Source organism: Chanodichthys erythropterus, chromosome 3, assembly GCF_024489055.1.
Source record: "Chanodichthys erythropterus isolate Z2021 chromosome 3, ASM2448905v1, whole genome shotgun sequence".
Taxonomy (NCBI): Eukaryota; Metazoa; Chordata; class Actinopteri; order Cypriniformes; family Xenocyprididae; genus Chanodichthys; species Chanodichthys erythropterus.
In genome coordinates this window covers 32,352,935-32,370,639 of record NC_090223.1, presented here as the reverse complement: position 1 = coordinate 32,370,639, position 17,705 = coordinate 32,352,935, and the positions used below count along the sequence as shown (strand labels likewise).

Here is a 17,705-nt window from a genome sequence, read left to right as displayed (position 1 = left end):
CCCCCCTCATTAACAAAGGTTTCCTGTCGATGGAAAGGTGGTAGTTTGTTTGTTTTGATGTAACGGGTTTAACTAAAGAACATGCGTGGAATATGATTGCGGGGACTTGCTCTCTGAAACAGATCAGGGGCCAGATTTAAAGGGAACCTATAATGCCGCTATTACAAGATGTAATATAAGTCTCTGGTATCCCCAGAATGTGTCTGTGAAGTTTCTGCTCAAAATACCCCACAGATAATTTATTATAACTTGTCAAATTTGCCCCTGTTTGGGTGTGATCAAAAATGCACCGTTGTGTGTCCCTTTAAATGCAAATGAGCTGGTGCTCCCAGCTCGCTTTCCAGAAGAGGGAGGAGCTTTAACAGCTCACACTTCGGTTGCTCAACAACAACAAAGCTGGAGAATCTCACGCAGCCAAAATGACGATTGTCAGTAACCGGAGTCGGACACTGATGGAGAGACTCAAGAAGTTGTTACAACTTTTAGAATGCAACTGGACGATTCTGAATGGTTAGTGGATAAATTTATGTAGTTGCTGTAGAGTTGACCCATCGACTAGCATGTGCCGTCATGTTAATCTTTTGTGCAAATCCAGCATTAAATTGACCCTCGTTTGTGAAGCAATCCAGCGTAAAATGATGGCATGGCAACAACACTCTACTACAACAACTCTTCCTCTTCTCTAAAGCATCCCAACATGTTCTCACCCCCTTTGTTAAGTGTTCCCAGGGACAGAATTTATGTAAATCTTGGGGTTTGTGATGTCACCAACACGGGAAGAAGCTCATTGTAGTCCCGACCAGCCGTTTGTTGTAGTCCTTAAAAAAGCTATTTCTGTAAAATAAATTTCTCCCTTTGGATTGAACTTTGAGCATCGTAACTTTGCAGATGTTGTTTATGCTCAAACAGCAACAGTACACACCAACTAAAGTTAAAAAAGTGAAATCATAATCAAGGATTTAATAAAGATCTTTAAGAAAGATTTTCTTAAGGAATTTCTTAAGATAAATTCTAAGAAATATGTAAGAATGTTCCTAAGTGATTTTTTTTTTTATATATTCTTAAATTCATAAATATTTTCTTTCTTTCTTTCTTTTTTTTAAAGAAGAAAATAACAGTTTTTTGGTAATATAAAAGATTAACTATTCTTAAGTTTAAAAAATAAGAAAAGAAAAGGAGTTAAGAAGAATATTATTAAGAATGTTTTGAGTAACCGGGCTGTGCGCCATTCAGAACTGAATTATAAGTTCTAATTAAATCCCTGAATTTGAACAAAATTTGAATTCAGGCAAAATAGCAATTTACATGATAGGATGTAGAATTACAATGAATTTAAATTCAAAGGAATTCATTTTTACCTAGAAAAGCAAAATTATCAAGACAAACTTTAAATGTTAATGTTGGCTTGATAGATAGATCCCTTAAGTCACCATGTCCTTCTTAACCTGTATAACTTTCTTTCTTTCAAAGGATATTTTAAAATATGTCTTAGTGTTTTTGTCCATACATTGTCAGTGGGCTTCTTCAGAACCTGTTCTTCTGTGTTACACAGAAGAATGAGAGAAAAGCATACAGGTTTGCAATGACACAAGGGTGAGTGAATTATTTTTGATTGAACCATCCCAACTTCCTATGAGATGTGCCAGTTCTATTCAATTCAAATAGAGCCATTTCTTCACTTTTGAATTTTGCTCAACCCTAATAAAGAAGAACAGAATGTGCAAGACTGATGAAATGTGGGGTTGGCAACTGGAAACCTTCTTAAACAGGCCAGCTTTCACTAGTTGAGTTGCACGACTCCATATCCCTCAGACTTAGGAAAGCATTTTCTGAGACAGTGCCAGAAATCCCTACCATAATGGATTACTGTTGACCACTTGATACAAAAGCCGAGGCCTTAAACCTTAAAGCAGCAGGCTAAGCCTGGCTTAATGTTTGCTCATTTGCACTGGTGAGAGCTGTGGGCCCTGCACTTCAGAGGGAAGAGGATGATGCCAATCAGGCCTCATGCCAACAGGTGCTCAGCAAGCTTGGGGCTGCGTTCAATAGGAAAAACGCCACAAAGCGCCTCAAGCAGAGGCTTATGGGGAATCTCAGCACTCTTCACAGAGCCCAAAACTGATGATTCTGAGCTTAGTCCAGCACAGCTTACCAGCTTTGTGCACAAATCACACACCAGATAGGGGTTCAAATGTAAATCTTCATGCTTGAGGCACTGTCGTTAATGCTCAAACAATTAGTGCTTGTGCCCTTGTATTAGTTCTGTTAATCTGTTAATGGTGAAGTCTTTAAGCATTTGTCAGTGCTAAAAGCACATACAACACTTTTAAACTAAACATATTATTGTCAGTATTAAAGCAACAAACAGCATTTCTCTATCTCAAAATGAGCATTTTCTTTAGCTCTTTATCATAATAAACCCTAAAATAAGGTTAATATTTATCAATTAGTGGATTTGATGAAGCACGCATAGTAAGAAGTAGGTCAGGGTGCTTTTCTATGATTTTTCGGTAGAGTTAGGTAGATTTGTGCTACGTCTGTGTACAAATGATCAGTCATGTTGTGGCAGGCCGTGATCAAGGACTGATGATGGCCTCTATCCTTACATGTTGGAAAAGAAAGCTATGTGCTTTCAAGTTCAGAAGCTTTCATAAACATTGAAGTTGTCTAGAGTCGTCATCGTTTGAAGTCCCATGATCATGTCTCGTAGCTACTTATCAAAGACCGTTTTGAGCCGGTTACATTTCTCATCCATCACAAATGTTTGTCAGGAGTCTAAATGGGTTTATCAGAGTGTTTTTGGGTGTGCATAGTGGAAAGTAACTAAGTGATTCTAGATTACAGATATGCGTGCTCCTTTTCATATTGTGATTGTTTGTGCACATTTTTCCAAATAGCAATGTTTTGTCCTTTAATCCAACTGTAATAACTTACTCTTGAAATATGGGTAATTGGATAATGTTAACCAATAGAGACATATATAGCCTAGATGGGGACTATTTCAGCAAACTCGCATTTGGTCTGGCTTCATTATCCTTTGTAATGGCCACTGTTCAAATTAATTATTCAAATAATTGCAAAAAATGTCTGAAAAAAGTCCGATTCTGGAGGTGAAATGATGCAAACTTAGTTTTTTTGTTTTTGTTTTGTTTTTTTGTTTTTTTGCCTGCACATGTTTCTTTAAGTCTTAAATGACCATAAACCACAGAAGTTCTCTTCCTCTTGTGGCCATTTCCCACCTTTGTCGTCTTTATTTTCTTTTTTTCATATTGCCTTTTCTCAATTTTTTTCTATTCTTCTGAACATTTTCTTTCTGCCTGGTCTGCTTGTTCTCCAAGATAAGCTAGCTTCTCTAATGTAATATCCTTGTTCTGGTTTTGTGGCATCTCTTTCACTCATGTTGGTCTTGTAGAAGAAGGTGTTGTAGCTCCGACAGTCCGCTGAGTGTCTCATGCAGACCTGCTCTTCTCTGCCTGGGGGGCTGAGCTGGGCTTATTTGTCATCTCTAGTGGAAGCGCTTTTCACTATTTTCCCCAGTAGCCCACTAAGAGCTGCGAGCAAGAATGACTAAGGGACCAGCCCCTTCATTAGACTGAATCACACAGGACAGGGACACTGCTCAGAGCAAAACAGTGTGTGAGAGAAAAAAGGCAGAGCAATGTCTCTAGGCATGCGAATACAGTACTGTACTGGTTATGTTTTCGTAAGTGTGGTTGCATGCATGTTAGACTGCTTGTTTGGCTTGACAAACAATGAAAGACTTCCTCTGTGGTTTTTGCTGTTTGAAAGAAAGGCCAGGTTATGCATCAAGTTGTATCTCACTGCCTGTCCTTTGTGTCTGCCTCATTGTTGGGAACAACTGTTCTGTTTGCAGAGGTGATGAAAGCCCATAGGCAATTTTCACTCAATCTGCCTAATATCCAAATCAATTTTAATTCAGTTTGGTTTAGCTTGGCCTCCATCTCCAGGATGAAAGCACAAGGTGATGGCAGCAAGATATAAACACCCTGAGAGTATGGTAGAAATTTTGGATGATGCCATTGACCAACATCCAGTGCTTAGCTTTGTTTGGAATAGTATTCTACTCTTTATAGTAAATAGTACTCTTTATAGTACACTTTATAGTAAATAACTTGAATACTATGCACAATATGCAGATTTTCTGAATTCATAATGACCAGAGTATGTATATAAATTGTATTGGCCACACCCCACAGGATGTAGAATTGGAATATGAAGTTGAATAGGTAATGGCATTCTGGGAATAGAAGTGTTCTTCCAACCTGGTCTATTTTTTATTAAATATAAAGTATATATAAAATGAGTGACATTTCTGACAATTAAATTTTGTTTTTAAGGACTATAAAACCAAATTTTCAGATGGGTTTGTCAAAAAACCTTTCTTATATAGTAAAAAAAGCATGCCTTGTAGTTATATGAATTTTCCTTGAATTTTTTTATTTTAATTTTGAAATTTTTTCCTCAAATTTAAATTGTAATTCTGCATCATATTTGCTACCTTAAATCAAATTAATTTTAAATTTTGAAAGTTAAATGATTTCCAATTCAGCTCTGAATGGCATTCTACTCTCATAATGACTTTCTGTATCTCATTTGCCTAAAGTGTCCCTCCATTTCCATGTGAATAATATCAGCCCTGATTTTTTTTTTTTTTCCTCTCTTTCTTGACTCATTATTTGATAATACTGCCAACAACCGTTAACTCTTACTAGTCTTAAGTATATAATGTGCAATGTATAATGTTGTAACAGCTTACATGCAGAACAGAGAGGCTTTATTTGATTTTGAACTACATTTACAAAAAAAAAAAAAAAAACAAGTAAACAGTCAGTAATAAAATAAGAACAAATAAAAAAATTGCAAATGATAGCACAAATAAATACAATAGAATTGAAAGACAAATTAAATAAACATGGCTTTAAGTTTTTCAGGTGGGTCTAACAGTAGTATTCTGGTACGAAATACTACAGAAATGAAAGTAATCAAATGTAAAATAACACTGCATAGTTTTCACTATATAAATTAAATGCAGATTAATGCTTACAATTAAAGGTATAAAATTTAGTCAAGAGCAGCGAGTGATTTTCTCTTTGTCTTTTGTTCACTGATTACCATGACAGACAGCAGCAGGTTTATTAGGCAGCTGTCACTTTAAGAGCTTATGCATGGATCCAATATACTGTTACACAACATGCATTTTCTCTCAATTATTTATGTTTCAAAACTGACTGTATTTACCTGAATACTCAGCAAAACAGGCATTTTGACCTAATTTTGTATGCATTTGACTTTTTAAGCGCAATAAGCCACGAAAAAGTTAATTTGATACTCCCGAGCTGTTTCAAAGGTTGCTTGATGAGAGCGTCACTTATCTAAATAAAAGGTGTGAGCGCAAAACCTGCGGGACTGACTAAAATTTTGTGCAATACAAGCACTATTCAATCAGAGTGAATGATACAGGTAAATGAGAGGAGGAAGGTGTGTGTCCATTCGCTGTCAGAGAGAAGGAGCGAGCTGGTATCAGTGTATCGATACTGCAGAAAGGGAGTATTGGAATCGTTTTAGATATTTCAGTATCAATACATCAAAATAGTGATTCCTTTTTTTTTTACAACACTATGCCAACCTTAGCCCTAGTGTTCTTTGTACTTGTCCATAGTTTGACCTTTACGAGCAGGTCAACTGTGGCTGTTTTTATTAAGATTCAGACACACACTCTGTAAATGAGGATTCGATGTGGAACGCTGCCATCGGTTCAGTTTGATTGAGTAGCTTGTAGACAGTCACGGTGATTGATGGAGCTGCTCTCTGTGGTGTAGGAAAGGTCAGAGTTTGGTTTCAGCGCCCGTCCCGCATACTATAACCAGCTCGCAAGCTCACCTTCTTCGTCTAGTCTGCACATGTGACCGCATCCACCCCCACTCCCATCCTGTTGAGCTTTCTGTGACTCATCCTGCACTGACCCTGTGCAGCCACCCAGGCAGAGAGGTCAGGGAGAGGGCAGCCTCTAGGAAGGTGACCCTTGCAGCCCTGGGGCACTGGGTGAGGCAAACTTTGCTGACCTTCTGCTGGGAGAAGCAAACTGAGGTGTTACATATGGTCAGAACTAGCATGAGTAGTGATTGTAAATGACTTTTTTGGATTTGCGGCCTGCATTTCCCTGTACAAAAGCTTTATTAGCACAGCAAGTTTATTGCATTAGCAAATTTGTTATCAGTTTATTGGGGTGAGATGTTATGTTTGGTCAGAGGCTATGAGATTATTAATGGAAAGTGATGCTTTAGTTCCTGGCCCACTGTCTTGAGTCATAGTCACATAGTTTCATTGCATGAATGCACTTTTCATGTCTGCATCCATATGTGCACCAGCTCACACATCTGTAAGCCTTGCTCACAGTCAAAGCTCAGATTCTGTAGCCTTAATCTGAGTCATGTAATGTTTTCTGACGTCCTTTTGCTTCACAGCTTCACGGAGAACTGAAGTATTTATGACTCTCCTAATAGTTGACTAACAGTGTTTCCATTCAGTCCCATTGCTGTTAATCCAACAAGCTTCTGCTGAGATGCAATTCACCCATATGTATCCAGGCGACTCATCTCCTGTGCTTAAGTGCTAGTGCTACTACTACAGAACTTGCAGGAGTTATGGAAGACCATTGTCAACATTTGTGTGTGTGTGTGTGTGTGTGTGTGTGCACGCGTTTTTGTGACACATCAGGACACAAATGTGTATAATGACATGGGTATTACATAGGTATTACAAGGAGAGGGTGACTTATGAGGACCTTACCCCATGTCCCCATTTTTCAAAAGGCTTATAAATCATACAAAATGAGTTTTTGTGAGAAAGTAAAAATGTGCTCTAAAAAAGTAAAAAAGGTCTACCCTTAGGGGTAGGGTTGGTGTAGGGCGATAGAAAATACAGTTTGTACAGAATAAAAACCATTACGCCTATGGAATGTCCCCATAATTCATAAAAGCAAACCTGGTGGTGTGTGTGTGTGTTGAATTTGAATAGATCTTTAATTATTAGTAGTAGGTGTGGTTCTCAATCTTTTTGACTCCAGGGCGCCTCATTGTCCACAACAATATTCAAAGGTCCCATGACTTTTCCAGTTTTTCATGATTTACTAGATAATGATTAAAGAAAAGGATTTCTACCCGATAATATATTTTAGAGCAGGGATGGACTACTCCGGTCCTGGAGGGCCAGTGTCCTGCAGAGTTTATCTCCATCCCTGATAAAAACTCACTTGCCTATAACTTTCTACTAATCCTAGAAACCTTGATTAGCTGGTTCAGGTGTGTTTGATTAGGGTTGGAGCTAAACTCTGCTGGACACTGGCCCTCCAGGACCGGAGTTGTCCATCCCTGTTTTAGAGCTTTGCATAACAAAATATCAAAACAAAACATAACAAAATGTAATTATAATTCATAATAAAAAAGTTGTAAGATTTACAAAATTTAGATTTTTTTATTAGATTTCAGGTTAGAGGTTTGTCAAAATCTTTTATAGTGTTATATTAATTAAACTTCAGTATTTAAACTATTAATAATTTATTGTTAAAAAATGAATACTTTAATTGCTTAAGAAACTATGTTCCTGGCTGGATTCATGTTATTGATTAAGTCAGCCTGGATCAGAGCATTTTTCATAAATAATATTTTATTATTCCCACAGTATCCACATATTAGCTGCTGGACTGCAAAGTTAGAAGACAATCAGGGCAGATTAAGGGAGTGTTGTTTGGTTTTAAGTTTCATGTGTGCACTCTCCCTCAAACCTTATTCATTCATTTAAACCATTAAGGTGTACAGTTACATATAACTATACAGTTGTCAAACAGTCTCTGACGTGAGGCATTGAGAGAACAGGCAAAGCAGCATTCCAGTCTTGCAGCATTCCTCACCACCATGCCAATGACTGCAGGCATGTCATTTATATCAGCAATCACATATACATATACCCACAGTTACACCAGAAACTAAAACTAAATTGCTCTTATTGTCACCAGTGAAGCTGTGAATATTAGAAGTGCTCATCTGTGGCACAGTTACAGTAGACTGTACTTTTTTCTTTGTAAATCATGTGTCAGTATTGACGAAATAGCAGAATCATACCGCCCAGTTCTAGTGTTTGTGTGGCCCGTGATGTTCTTTGCCATCAGAGAGGCAGAAGAAGAGCCAGATAAAAGTGTGCTTGATAAACGAGTATGCGACTCCCACCCTTCCTCTGATGGATGATGCAAGAGAGAGGGGAGCCTCCTCCCCTTGAGAGAGAATACAGAAGGTCTGCGACTGCCAAGGTGCTCAGCGGTGCAGAGCAGGGCTCCCAGAGCACCTTGGGAAATGACAGATTTTTGCAAGCGATCGATAGTCTTCTCTCCAGCAGCCTAACTTACCTCCTGTGGTTGCTCAGGCTATTAATCCAGGGCACTGTAATTTCCTCCTGAAAGCTCCTGGAGGAGGAGGAGGAGCAGACAGGAGTGGAGTCGGCTCTAAACTGCAGCCTTTAGAGGGCCAAAGTGCGGGTGACGCGACAGAGATTTGTCTTTGAAAGTTTTCCCTCACCAATAATACACTCTGCAAGCTCACCAACAAGCTTTAATAAATGCTCTGTAGACAAATTTCACCATAACGGTAAGGAAATGAGAGTTGCAGCTGTGCCTAGTCTTACTTCCTGTCCTGATCTCCATCTCTTTGATTATCTGTTTGTTTCCATTTCCTCTTATTAATACCTCTCTGGCTGTCTACTGTTACTGTACGTGTACTTTAAGACTGGCACAGTAGTCGGTGGACAGAACAAGTTGAGGGGAAAAGTAAGAGCAGTTGACAGGGGCGTAGGAGTCAGGGGATGTGATGCGTGGGGAAGTTAGCAAGAACATGTCAAAGTGGTTGTAATGTCGAAATGGTTGTTGTCACAAGTTATATAAGGCAAAGATATCCTATGATCAATATGTTTTATTGACCTTTATGTAGTCCCTCCTTAGAGTTAAAAGAATCAATCACGTGTTTGATCAGTTTAATGCATGCTAGTAGAATAAAAATAATTTTTCAAAGAAAAAAAAAATATTTTTGATGGTATTATGTTTATGTATAGCAGTTATGTGAAAGGTTTAATATTAATAATCAACATCCTTATTCTCAGTATAAGACTGAGCATTTAACTTGTTTGTTGGAGCTGAAATGGGCAAATGGATTGCTAATATGATTACCAAAATATATAAAGAGATAAAGTGAAAAAGATAAATAGTGCATTTATTTGCAAAACACCATGTAGATATTCATCCTGTCATGTCAAAGATCATATCTTCTCCTAAAGCTTTCACAGCTACAGAAATGTCTCCTGCAATCAGATCAGCACTCTCAGGTCATGGCTGCAACCTCCTTCCTGTTGCACACACTGTTGCTAGTGGAATATTTCATCAACAGTGACACTTGCAGGAAACAGAAAAATATCAGAAATGGCCCATACGAGGTCATGCTCACATTGAATTACTGTGTGGTTAAAGAGAACATTATTGTTTATCCAAAATTGTATGCCTGATTACTTATAAAAGTAAATAAGGTATAAAACCTGACATTGTGACATTGACTTTCTGTTGGTAGCAGTAACTAATTTACTAACGGTTTCGCCCTTCATCTTTCAGGACGGCTACCACTCGCACCGGCCCAAGGAGAAAGTCCGCGTGGACAGCAACAATGAGAACTCTGTTCCCAAAGACTTTGAGAACATAGACAACAGTAATTTCGGGGCACGTTCACAGACACAGAGACATGCGCCCGGCAAGCACAAACAAGGTCTTCTGGAGAAGGCGCATGCGCAGCAAAGCTTGAGCAAGAACTCTAATGAGGTCATTCAGTATGCACAGAACAAAGGTGGCTACAATCAGACGCGCACCGAGCTTCACCGGAAGGCCAATCCCACCCTTCATCCACAGCAAACCCAGCAGCACAGGCACCACCTCCAGCAGGCCAAGCGATCTGCCACACCCACTGCAGACATCAAATACGACCAGCCGCCCAAATGCGAGCTCAGCGGCAAAGAGGCGATCTCCGCCCTCTCTCGCGCCAAGACCAAGGAGTGCCGGCAACAGATAGTGGAGGTTTACTGCCGCCACAAAGAACGCCAGCTCATGCCTGAGAAAGTCACCCGTTATTGCCCAGTAGAGGGTGAGTAGACTTCTTATTCCATGTTAAAGACCTCATAAATTCAAAATTGGAATTCTGTGGCTTTTAGTCCATGTTTATTAGTTTTGAAGCCATTGCTACTGGACAAATTAACTTGAAGTCGGCATGAAAATTCATCCAATCTACCTAATTGTGCACGATTAATCCATACGTGCATCTCAGATTTTTTTTTTTTAAATTGACCTTGTGATGTTTAATCAAAATGTCTTAACTCTTATGGTCAAAATAACAGACTTCTCCCTGGTGACGTATGCCATACTTCTCCAGTCCTTTAGTCTGAATAAACCCACCCCGCCACAATCGACTGCGAGCTCGCATTCATTTAAGTCAACAGCCATATCTCAAAATTCAATCAACAACCGATAGATGCAAGTTCCCATCCTACATTTTTTTTTTATAATCCGTTAAACTCTGTAGATATGTCGTTACTTCCATTAAAACACATTTAAAAGTCTTTCTTTTCCAGGAAAATTGACAAAAATATTGATTACTCATTCTACACAACATCCTACACTACATCTACTCTCATAAAGAGAATGTCCCACCCCCTCTGCAACTGACTAGCAATAGCAAATGGTTCATTGCTGAAAATGTAACTAAAGCCTTTAAAAAAAAAGGAAAAAAAAGTCAAATTTCCCGGACAAACTTCCTGATTAAAAAGGAAGTATGTCACCACAGGACAGAAAACTTGTCGGGTCTTTAACTCAATGTCATGACGTTTTCCTTTGGGATAAGGACTAATTATAATCATCAACCTGCATTGGCATGAAGCGAAACATTAGCTGGGCTTTATGAGAATTTAGGATAAATAATACTCAAAATAATGATGGTTTTCCTAGAATTAATTGCCATCCTGTCTTTGGAGGTTTATGGAAGTAGTGTATTAAGAGTCACAGGGCTGGCAACAGACATTCACAACACTTGTAATTACAATCAGAGACAGGCTGGAAATGAGATTCTGGATTTCCGCGCGAGGTTAGACGGATGTAATTGCTGCACGTTGTCTTTTTTCCCCTCTCCATCTCCCATAGCTGACTACAGAAAACATATTCATGCAATTATGCAGTGCTCAGTCATCTGCACACAAATCAGGGCTATGGATGCGTTCAAATAGAACAGTGACAGATCTTCTCAGGGCTCAGAGCCTCTGCCTAGAGAAACTTCCGGAAACCAGAATGGGTTTTGACAGATATGACAGGAACATCACCACAGAGACATGAGTCTGGGACATGCAGAGGTTTAGGGGATGGGGCGGGGCAGGAACGCTTCTATTTCAAGTACAGTAGACCGACCAAGCCACATGGATGGTGTTTGAATGTATTTATAAACAGTAATTGCATTATGCGGTAACAGACAAAGACTTTGATGGCAAACACGTGAATGGTTTGCCTCAGTGTTGACAATTAGCACAGAAGCAACATAAGTTTGAACCAAATGGCAGGTTTTTTATGAACATTGTTGGATGAATAAGTTTCAAATGTGGTCCAGGCTGTTGGTCATGAGGGCCCTCAAGGAATCTGCGCATTTTTAACATTTTCTCTGTTGACTGGTAAGAGAAGTCTGCAGAATAGATTTACTGAACTGAGAGTGTTACCAAAGTTTCTAAACTCGGTGGCCCTTCTTGGCATGTTTTTTTAGTTGAATGGAGAAATATTGACATTTCCAAAGCACTTTATGAAGATTACTTTTCTAAAATCTGACAACAGTGGTATTATGAAATTAGGGGCTGTTTACACAACACCGTTTTCAACTAAAAACGTAAAACTTTTTATGTATTTTGGCTGTTCATTTACATGACAACGGCGTGTTGGATGCAAGTTTCAAAGTGCAAGTTTTTAAAAACGGTCTCCATGTAAACAATAAAAACGCAAACCTGTGAAAACAATGATATCATGCACTTGCATATTACGTGTTCAGTCTATAGTGTTTCTTCGACATCTATAATGGCCTGCCACCAGAATACAGCGTTTTTAATCATTTTCACAGATTCGTGTGAATGGGGATCATTTTGAAAATGGTGTCGTCTGTACATGGAAAACTCAAAGGAAGAACTTCAGTTTTTAGTATATCATTGTCATGTAAACATACCCTTAGTCTCTGTGATAACTATATTATTCAGGCTGGTCCATGCATTTACTAGAGTAAAAACAAGCAATATTTCTAACCAAACGTTAGACTTTTTTTACTGAAAGGAGCACATCCATTCTCTTCTTTTTTTATATAATGAATACATTTATTCAGCAAGGATGCATTAGATTGATTAAAAAAAATGACATTAAAGATATTTATAACATTACAAAAAGAAATGCTATTCTTTTAGACTTTCTATTCGTCAAAGAATAGAAATAAAATAGAAAAGTTATTTTAAATTGTAGCAATATTTTTTATGAATTTTGATCAAATAAATGCAAGCTTGATAGACCTCTTTCAAAAACAGTAAAAAATCCTACCAAACCCAAACTTTTGGTATTGGTAAGTGTGTCTCTTTAAATTTTACAACAAAGTCTATTAACACTGTGCAGAAAGTTCTTGCATTGTAGGCCATTAATGTGTCGTGCTCGTGATGGAGCGGTATCGGAAAGATCTTGGAGCAAGAGGCAACACAGATGCTCCAACTTTGAAAATGCTCACCGCTTCAGGCGAAATCACACAACTCCGCTTCTATTCCTAGATTTTTAAAATACAGTACTCTGACAGAAGGGCCAGTGTTTCACTGAGAACATGTAGGAAACAAAATGAAACACAGGGACAGATGATTGACAGGCCCATCCACACCCCATAAAGACAGAGGACACTGGAGTTAAGATGGTGTAATTGCCTTTAATAAAGGACCTTCATGCCTTTCCCAGCCTCCACCCATCCAGGGTCAGCCAGGTCCTCCCTGAGGGCCAGGAGCGGTGCCTTCCCCTGCTCTCCTTCAGGCTCCATCACAGGGTCTGGGAGACCAGGGCAGTTTAGGACAGTAACGACAGGCTCAGCTTTCAGATTATAGTCATTACCCCCTCATGGCCCATGTCTTCAGTCAGCATGGCCTCACGCCAAATCGTAGTGCCTTCAGTGTAATTTCATATGAGCTTTTAAAATTAACCTCATGGCCTGTAATGAGTAATTCAGCTTGCCCTTCTTTAGAAGTGGCATGCTATACCATGACATGGAGAGAAGTCCGCCATGTATTTATTCTGTGGGCATTTTTAGAAAGCCACAAACGACCGAAGCTCAGCCCTTGTGGTCTGCGCCAAGCTATTTGTGAGTGCTGAATATATGTCTGAAGGAAGGCGGGGATGGTGTCTTATATCAGCCATTGTGGAGATGGTATCAGTGAAACACTTATAGGCCAATAGGTGATCATGTGGTGGATTGTTGCGGTTCTGGATTCCGGCGTTATAGCGGTGTCTCGGATGGATTGAGGTGCCCTCGGCTCGGTTTAAGTGTTAGAGAGGTTCATCTGTTTCATCTGAGAACATTGAGGGATACTCTCAATGACTGCATAACACAGTCAGGTTTTGTGAGTAATGACTGTATTTAATAACAGGAGTGTCTCTTGAATTGTCCTGTTCTTATATAAAAGGAAGCCCCTTTTCTATTCCCACAATATTCATGAATAATAACTGTAACCATATTGGCGAAAGTAAATGAGTTGTTAGCTAAAATAGTGTTTTTTCATTAATGCACTAAAATGACAGCATTGTTTTAGCTAATTTTTAGCTTTATTTTAGCTCCCTTTAACCTCTAAAATTTGTGATCACAATGAAATCAACTGTGACAATATTGAGCAAAACCAGTGAAAACTTTTGATGACAGCCATAATTGTTCAAATGAAAAATGTACACTACCGTTCAAATGTTTGGGGTTGGTAATGGCGAGTTTCCACTGCATGGTACGGTTCGGTACGGCTCACTTTTTGGCGCTTTTTCTACTGCATGGTACATCGTATGGATACTAAATGTGATGTGTAAACACTGCAGATCACTGATTGGTCAGAGAGAATTGTCACTACCAGCGTCATTGGATTTGAAACACGAGACACTAAACCCGCTAGATTTAAATAGTAACAGCCACCGCTGTTTGTGCAATGTTTTTAAACAACTTGCTTTAAACGACCGGCGCGCGCAAAAAAAAGGCTGTATCGTGATGAGATAAAAAAAAAAAAAAAAAGGCTGTATCGTGATGAGATAAAAAAAAAAAAAAAAAAGGCTGTATCGTGATTAGATAAAAAAAAAAAAAAAAAGGGTGTATCGTGATGAGATAAAAAAAAAAAAAAAAAAAGGCTGTATCGTGATGAGATAAAAAAAAAAAAGGCTGTATCGTGATGAGATAAAAAAAAAAAAAAAAGGCTGTATCGTGATGAGATAAAAAAAAAAAAAAAAAAAGGCTGTATCGTGATGAGATAAAAAAAAAAAAAAAAAAGGCTGTATCGTGATGAGATTAAAAAAAAAAAAAAAAGGCTGTATCGTGATGAGATACAAATGGGCAAGTGACGGGTGTACTCAATTTCCAGTGAAAACCATCCCGCTTGGTCTAAAATATAAATGCTTATAACTTACCATAGTGAATCAGGGTAAGACAAAGACTATTGATGATGTATTGACTCATTTAAATTATTTTTTTTAATTGTTAAAAATGTTACATAGTGCACCTTTAAGATGGCTCTTCACATTAATATTGTGAAATATTATTCTAATTTAAAATAACCAATTTATATTTGAAAATGCAATTTATTCCTGTGACGTCAAAGCTGAATTTTCTGGGGGGGGAAAAAGCTGAATAAATTAATTTCTGAAAACTGACAGCCTAAAAATGTTTTATGTCTAGATGTGGATAAATTAGTCTTTTGAGTGCATTTTGGCTAATATGTGTGTGTGTTTGCACAGGCAAAGTGAATGTGAATGTGCATTGGGAGGAGGACTCAATGGAGACGGTGCCTGCTGTACCGGTGCGGATAGCCTTCATGTTGGTGGTCCATGGACGGGCCTCTCGTCAGGTGCAGCGTCTCTTCAAGGCCATATACCACACGTCTCATTTCTACTACATTCATGTGGACCAGGTATGTCTGCAACACACATGCAATTTTTCGATTTGTATAATGGTGAGAATATTCTGAAAAGATTGAGCAGCAGGAGAGGAGTTATGGAGTTGTAAAGCTGTTAACAAATATACAATTAAAAATTTTTTTATAAAATATAAATAAACTATTTGAACTAATTAACTAGTCAGTTGTTGGATGAATAGTCAACCATCTCTGAGAGCAATAGTGGAGGATAGGAAAGAGTGCAGAATGCTGGGTAAACAGTGGGCTCCAAACCACTCCATTTATTCAGTAAGCTGTTTCAAAAGCCTGATGGAGAATTATTAAAGAGCCATACTTCAGTGTCTTTCACACCATTTACTCTCTCAGCTTGGCAAGTGATAGAGTGTGAACATGAAAGGCTGTTTGTTCACACACACATACACACACATAACGCTGCAACCCCCCTCCCTTAATTACACACATACAAAAATACACTTAATGAGCTACTTGAATTTATGGCAGGAATGCGTAGGGTGAGTACGCTGTCTTGTAATTTCGAAAGTGCAGGATAAAGAGCTGCTTTTCAATCAGTCCATCATCATAGAGACAAGCTTCATGACTCCATAAAACGAGTTAAAGGAGGGGGGGGGTGTAACAGAAAACACACAGGTAATCAAAGACTGTGATGTGTATATCTCAAGAACAATGTAGTGCTTCACACTTGCATGCAAAGTTTGTCACAAGCACTATACTACAAAAAAAATCACTTTTTCACGTTTTCTGGTAAAATATCTAAACATCTTTAAAACAAGACGTGTACTTGAGAAGTAAAATTGTGTTAGATAAATACTTACTTTCAGCATAATTCTCACAAATTTTAGGGATGCACAATATATATTAATATGAGCAGATATAAGAGAATTTAAAAAAAAATTATTTGACAATATTGGATGTATATCGGTCGATATTTAATTGTGCATTAATTGTTTAGATTACCTTTTAATAACACTGTTCAGTGTAATCTTTAGCAATTCTCAAAATGAATATTCATTTTTCATATTGCAAATTATATTCTTGTGATGCCTAAATTCACTTGTAGCATTTAAAATGATTGATTTAAGCTTTTAGAGTTTTATTTTTATTTTTTTAGACAAAGTAGTATTGAATATTAATGTCTTGAATTTATCGGTTATTGGCCATAATATGAAAATAATTCTCTGCTATCAGACAGAATTTTGATATCTGTGCTAAATTTTCTTAGATTAATGCCTAACATTTTATCAATGAGGTAAGAAAAGTACATTTAATTCAATTGAATTATTTGAAAACAATATCTACATCTTGTGCAATTTTTGTTTCTCAAGGAAATTTATCTTTTTTTAGGATGTTTTAGGTATTTTTACTGGGAAAACAGGACAAGTGTGTAGGTGTACACACAGTACATGAAACTCTGTGCCATCTGACTGTTTGAAAAACCTTCATCCACTTCATTCAATCTGTTTTTCCCCACAAGGTGCCCTTAGTGGATGGTCAGACTTTGTTTATCTCATGATAACGCTGGTCACGTTTGACTGACTGATCCCAGATAAAGTTCTCAGGCTCCAAATTAACTAGAGCCTGTCTTTTTTTTTCACCCTGCAGCGATCTAACTACCTGCACAGGCAGATGGTGGCTCTGGCTCACCAGTATCCCAACGTCCGGGTCACACCGTGGCGCATGTCTACCATATGGGGCGGTGCCAGTCTGCTCACCATGTATCTGAAGAGCATGAGGGACCTGCTGGCCATGCGAGATTGGTCCTGGGATTTCTTCATCAACCTGAGTGCTGCTGATTACCCAATCAGGTGAGTAATCATTCTCTCTCATTACTCTACATTTAACTGATTATTCTGTTGCATTGCTTGGTTTGTCATTGTTTTCTCTCAGGAATGATTCAAGTTTGTTGGTTGCCACAGAGAACAATTGAGTTAACACCTGACTAGCATCTAGCTGTGGGCTGTTGGGAGATTAGTTCCAAGCAATGTCACAATTTAGTTTAGCAGGGGATTATGGTTAATTGAGTTCACCATTGGCTGTTTGATCTAGTGTCAGCAAGCTTGATGATTCATAGAGCTGTTGAGGGATTACATTTAAGCATCTTTGTAGAGATTGTACTTTTTTATTATTCAGAATTAGCTCAATTTAATTATGACAGGGCCATAACACCAAAGCAAACCAAGGAACTTCTACCCCAGATATTTTTCACATTTGAGGAAGACTTCAGTATTTCAGTATCTCATCACATTACCTGTAACTCAGTGTGGCATTTCTGTCTGTAAGCCGAACTGTGTTTTGAATTATCACCATGATAAATGCCATTAGTGTGCATAACTCTTCAGTCCATAATGAGAGCAGGATGAGAGGTTGAGTAACCCAGCTATTCCCCCGGCTACAATCAATACTACAGCCATGTCATTTTCTGCAGCCCTCAGAAATCTGGGTGTTAG

At 38.3% G+C, this 17,705-nt stretch overlaps 1 protein-coding gene across 3 annotated transcripts in view; it reads left to right on the top strand.

The window, feature by feature from the left end:
* Positions 1-17,705, top strand: part of xylt1 (xylosyltransferase I) — a 66,357-nt gene that overhangs the window by 22,715 nt on the left and 25,937 nt on the right. For all 3 annotated transcript variants that reach the window (XM_067381860.1, XM_067381859.1, XM_067381861.1), the window contains 3 exons: positions 9,671-10,193; positions 15,083-15,255; positions 16,861-17,063. In XM_067381860.1, the coding sequence (XP_067237961.1) occupies positions 9,671-10,193; positions 15,083-15,255; positions 16,861-17,063 (899 nt within the window). The remainder of the gene's footprint in view (positions 1-9,670; positions 10,194-15,082; positions 15,256-16,860; positions 17,064-17,705) is intronic.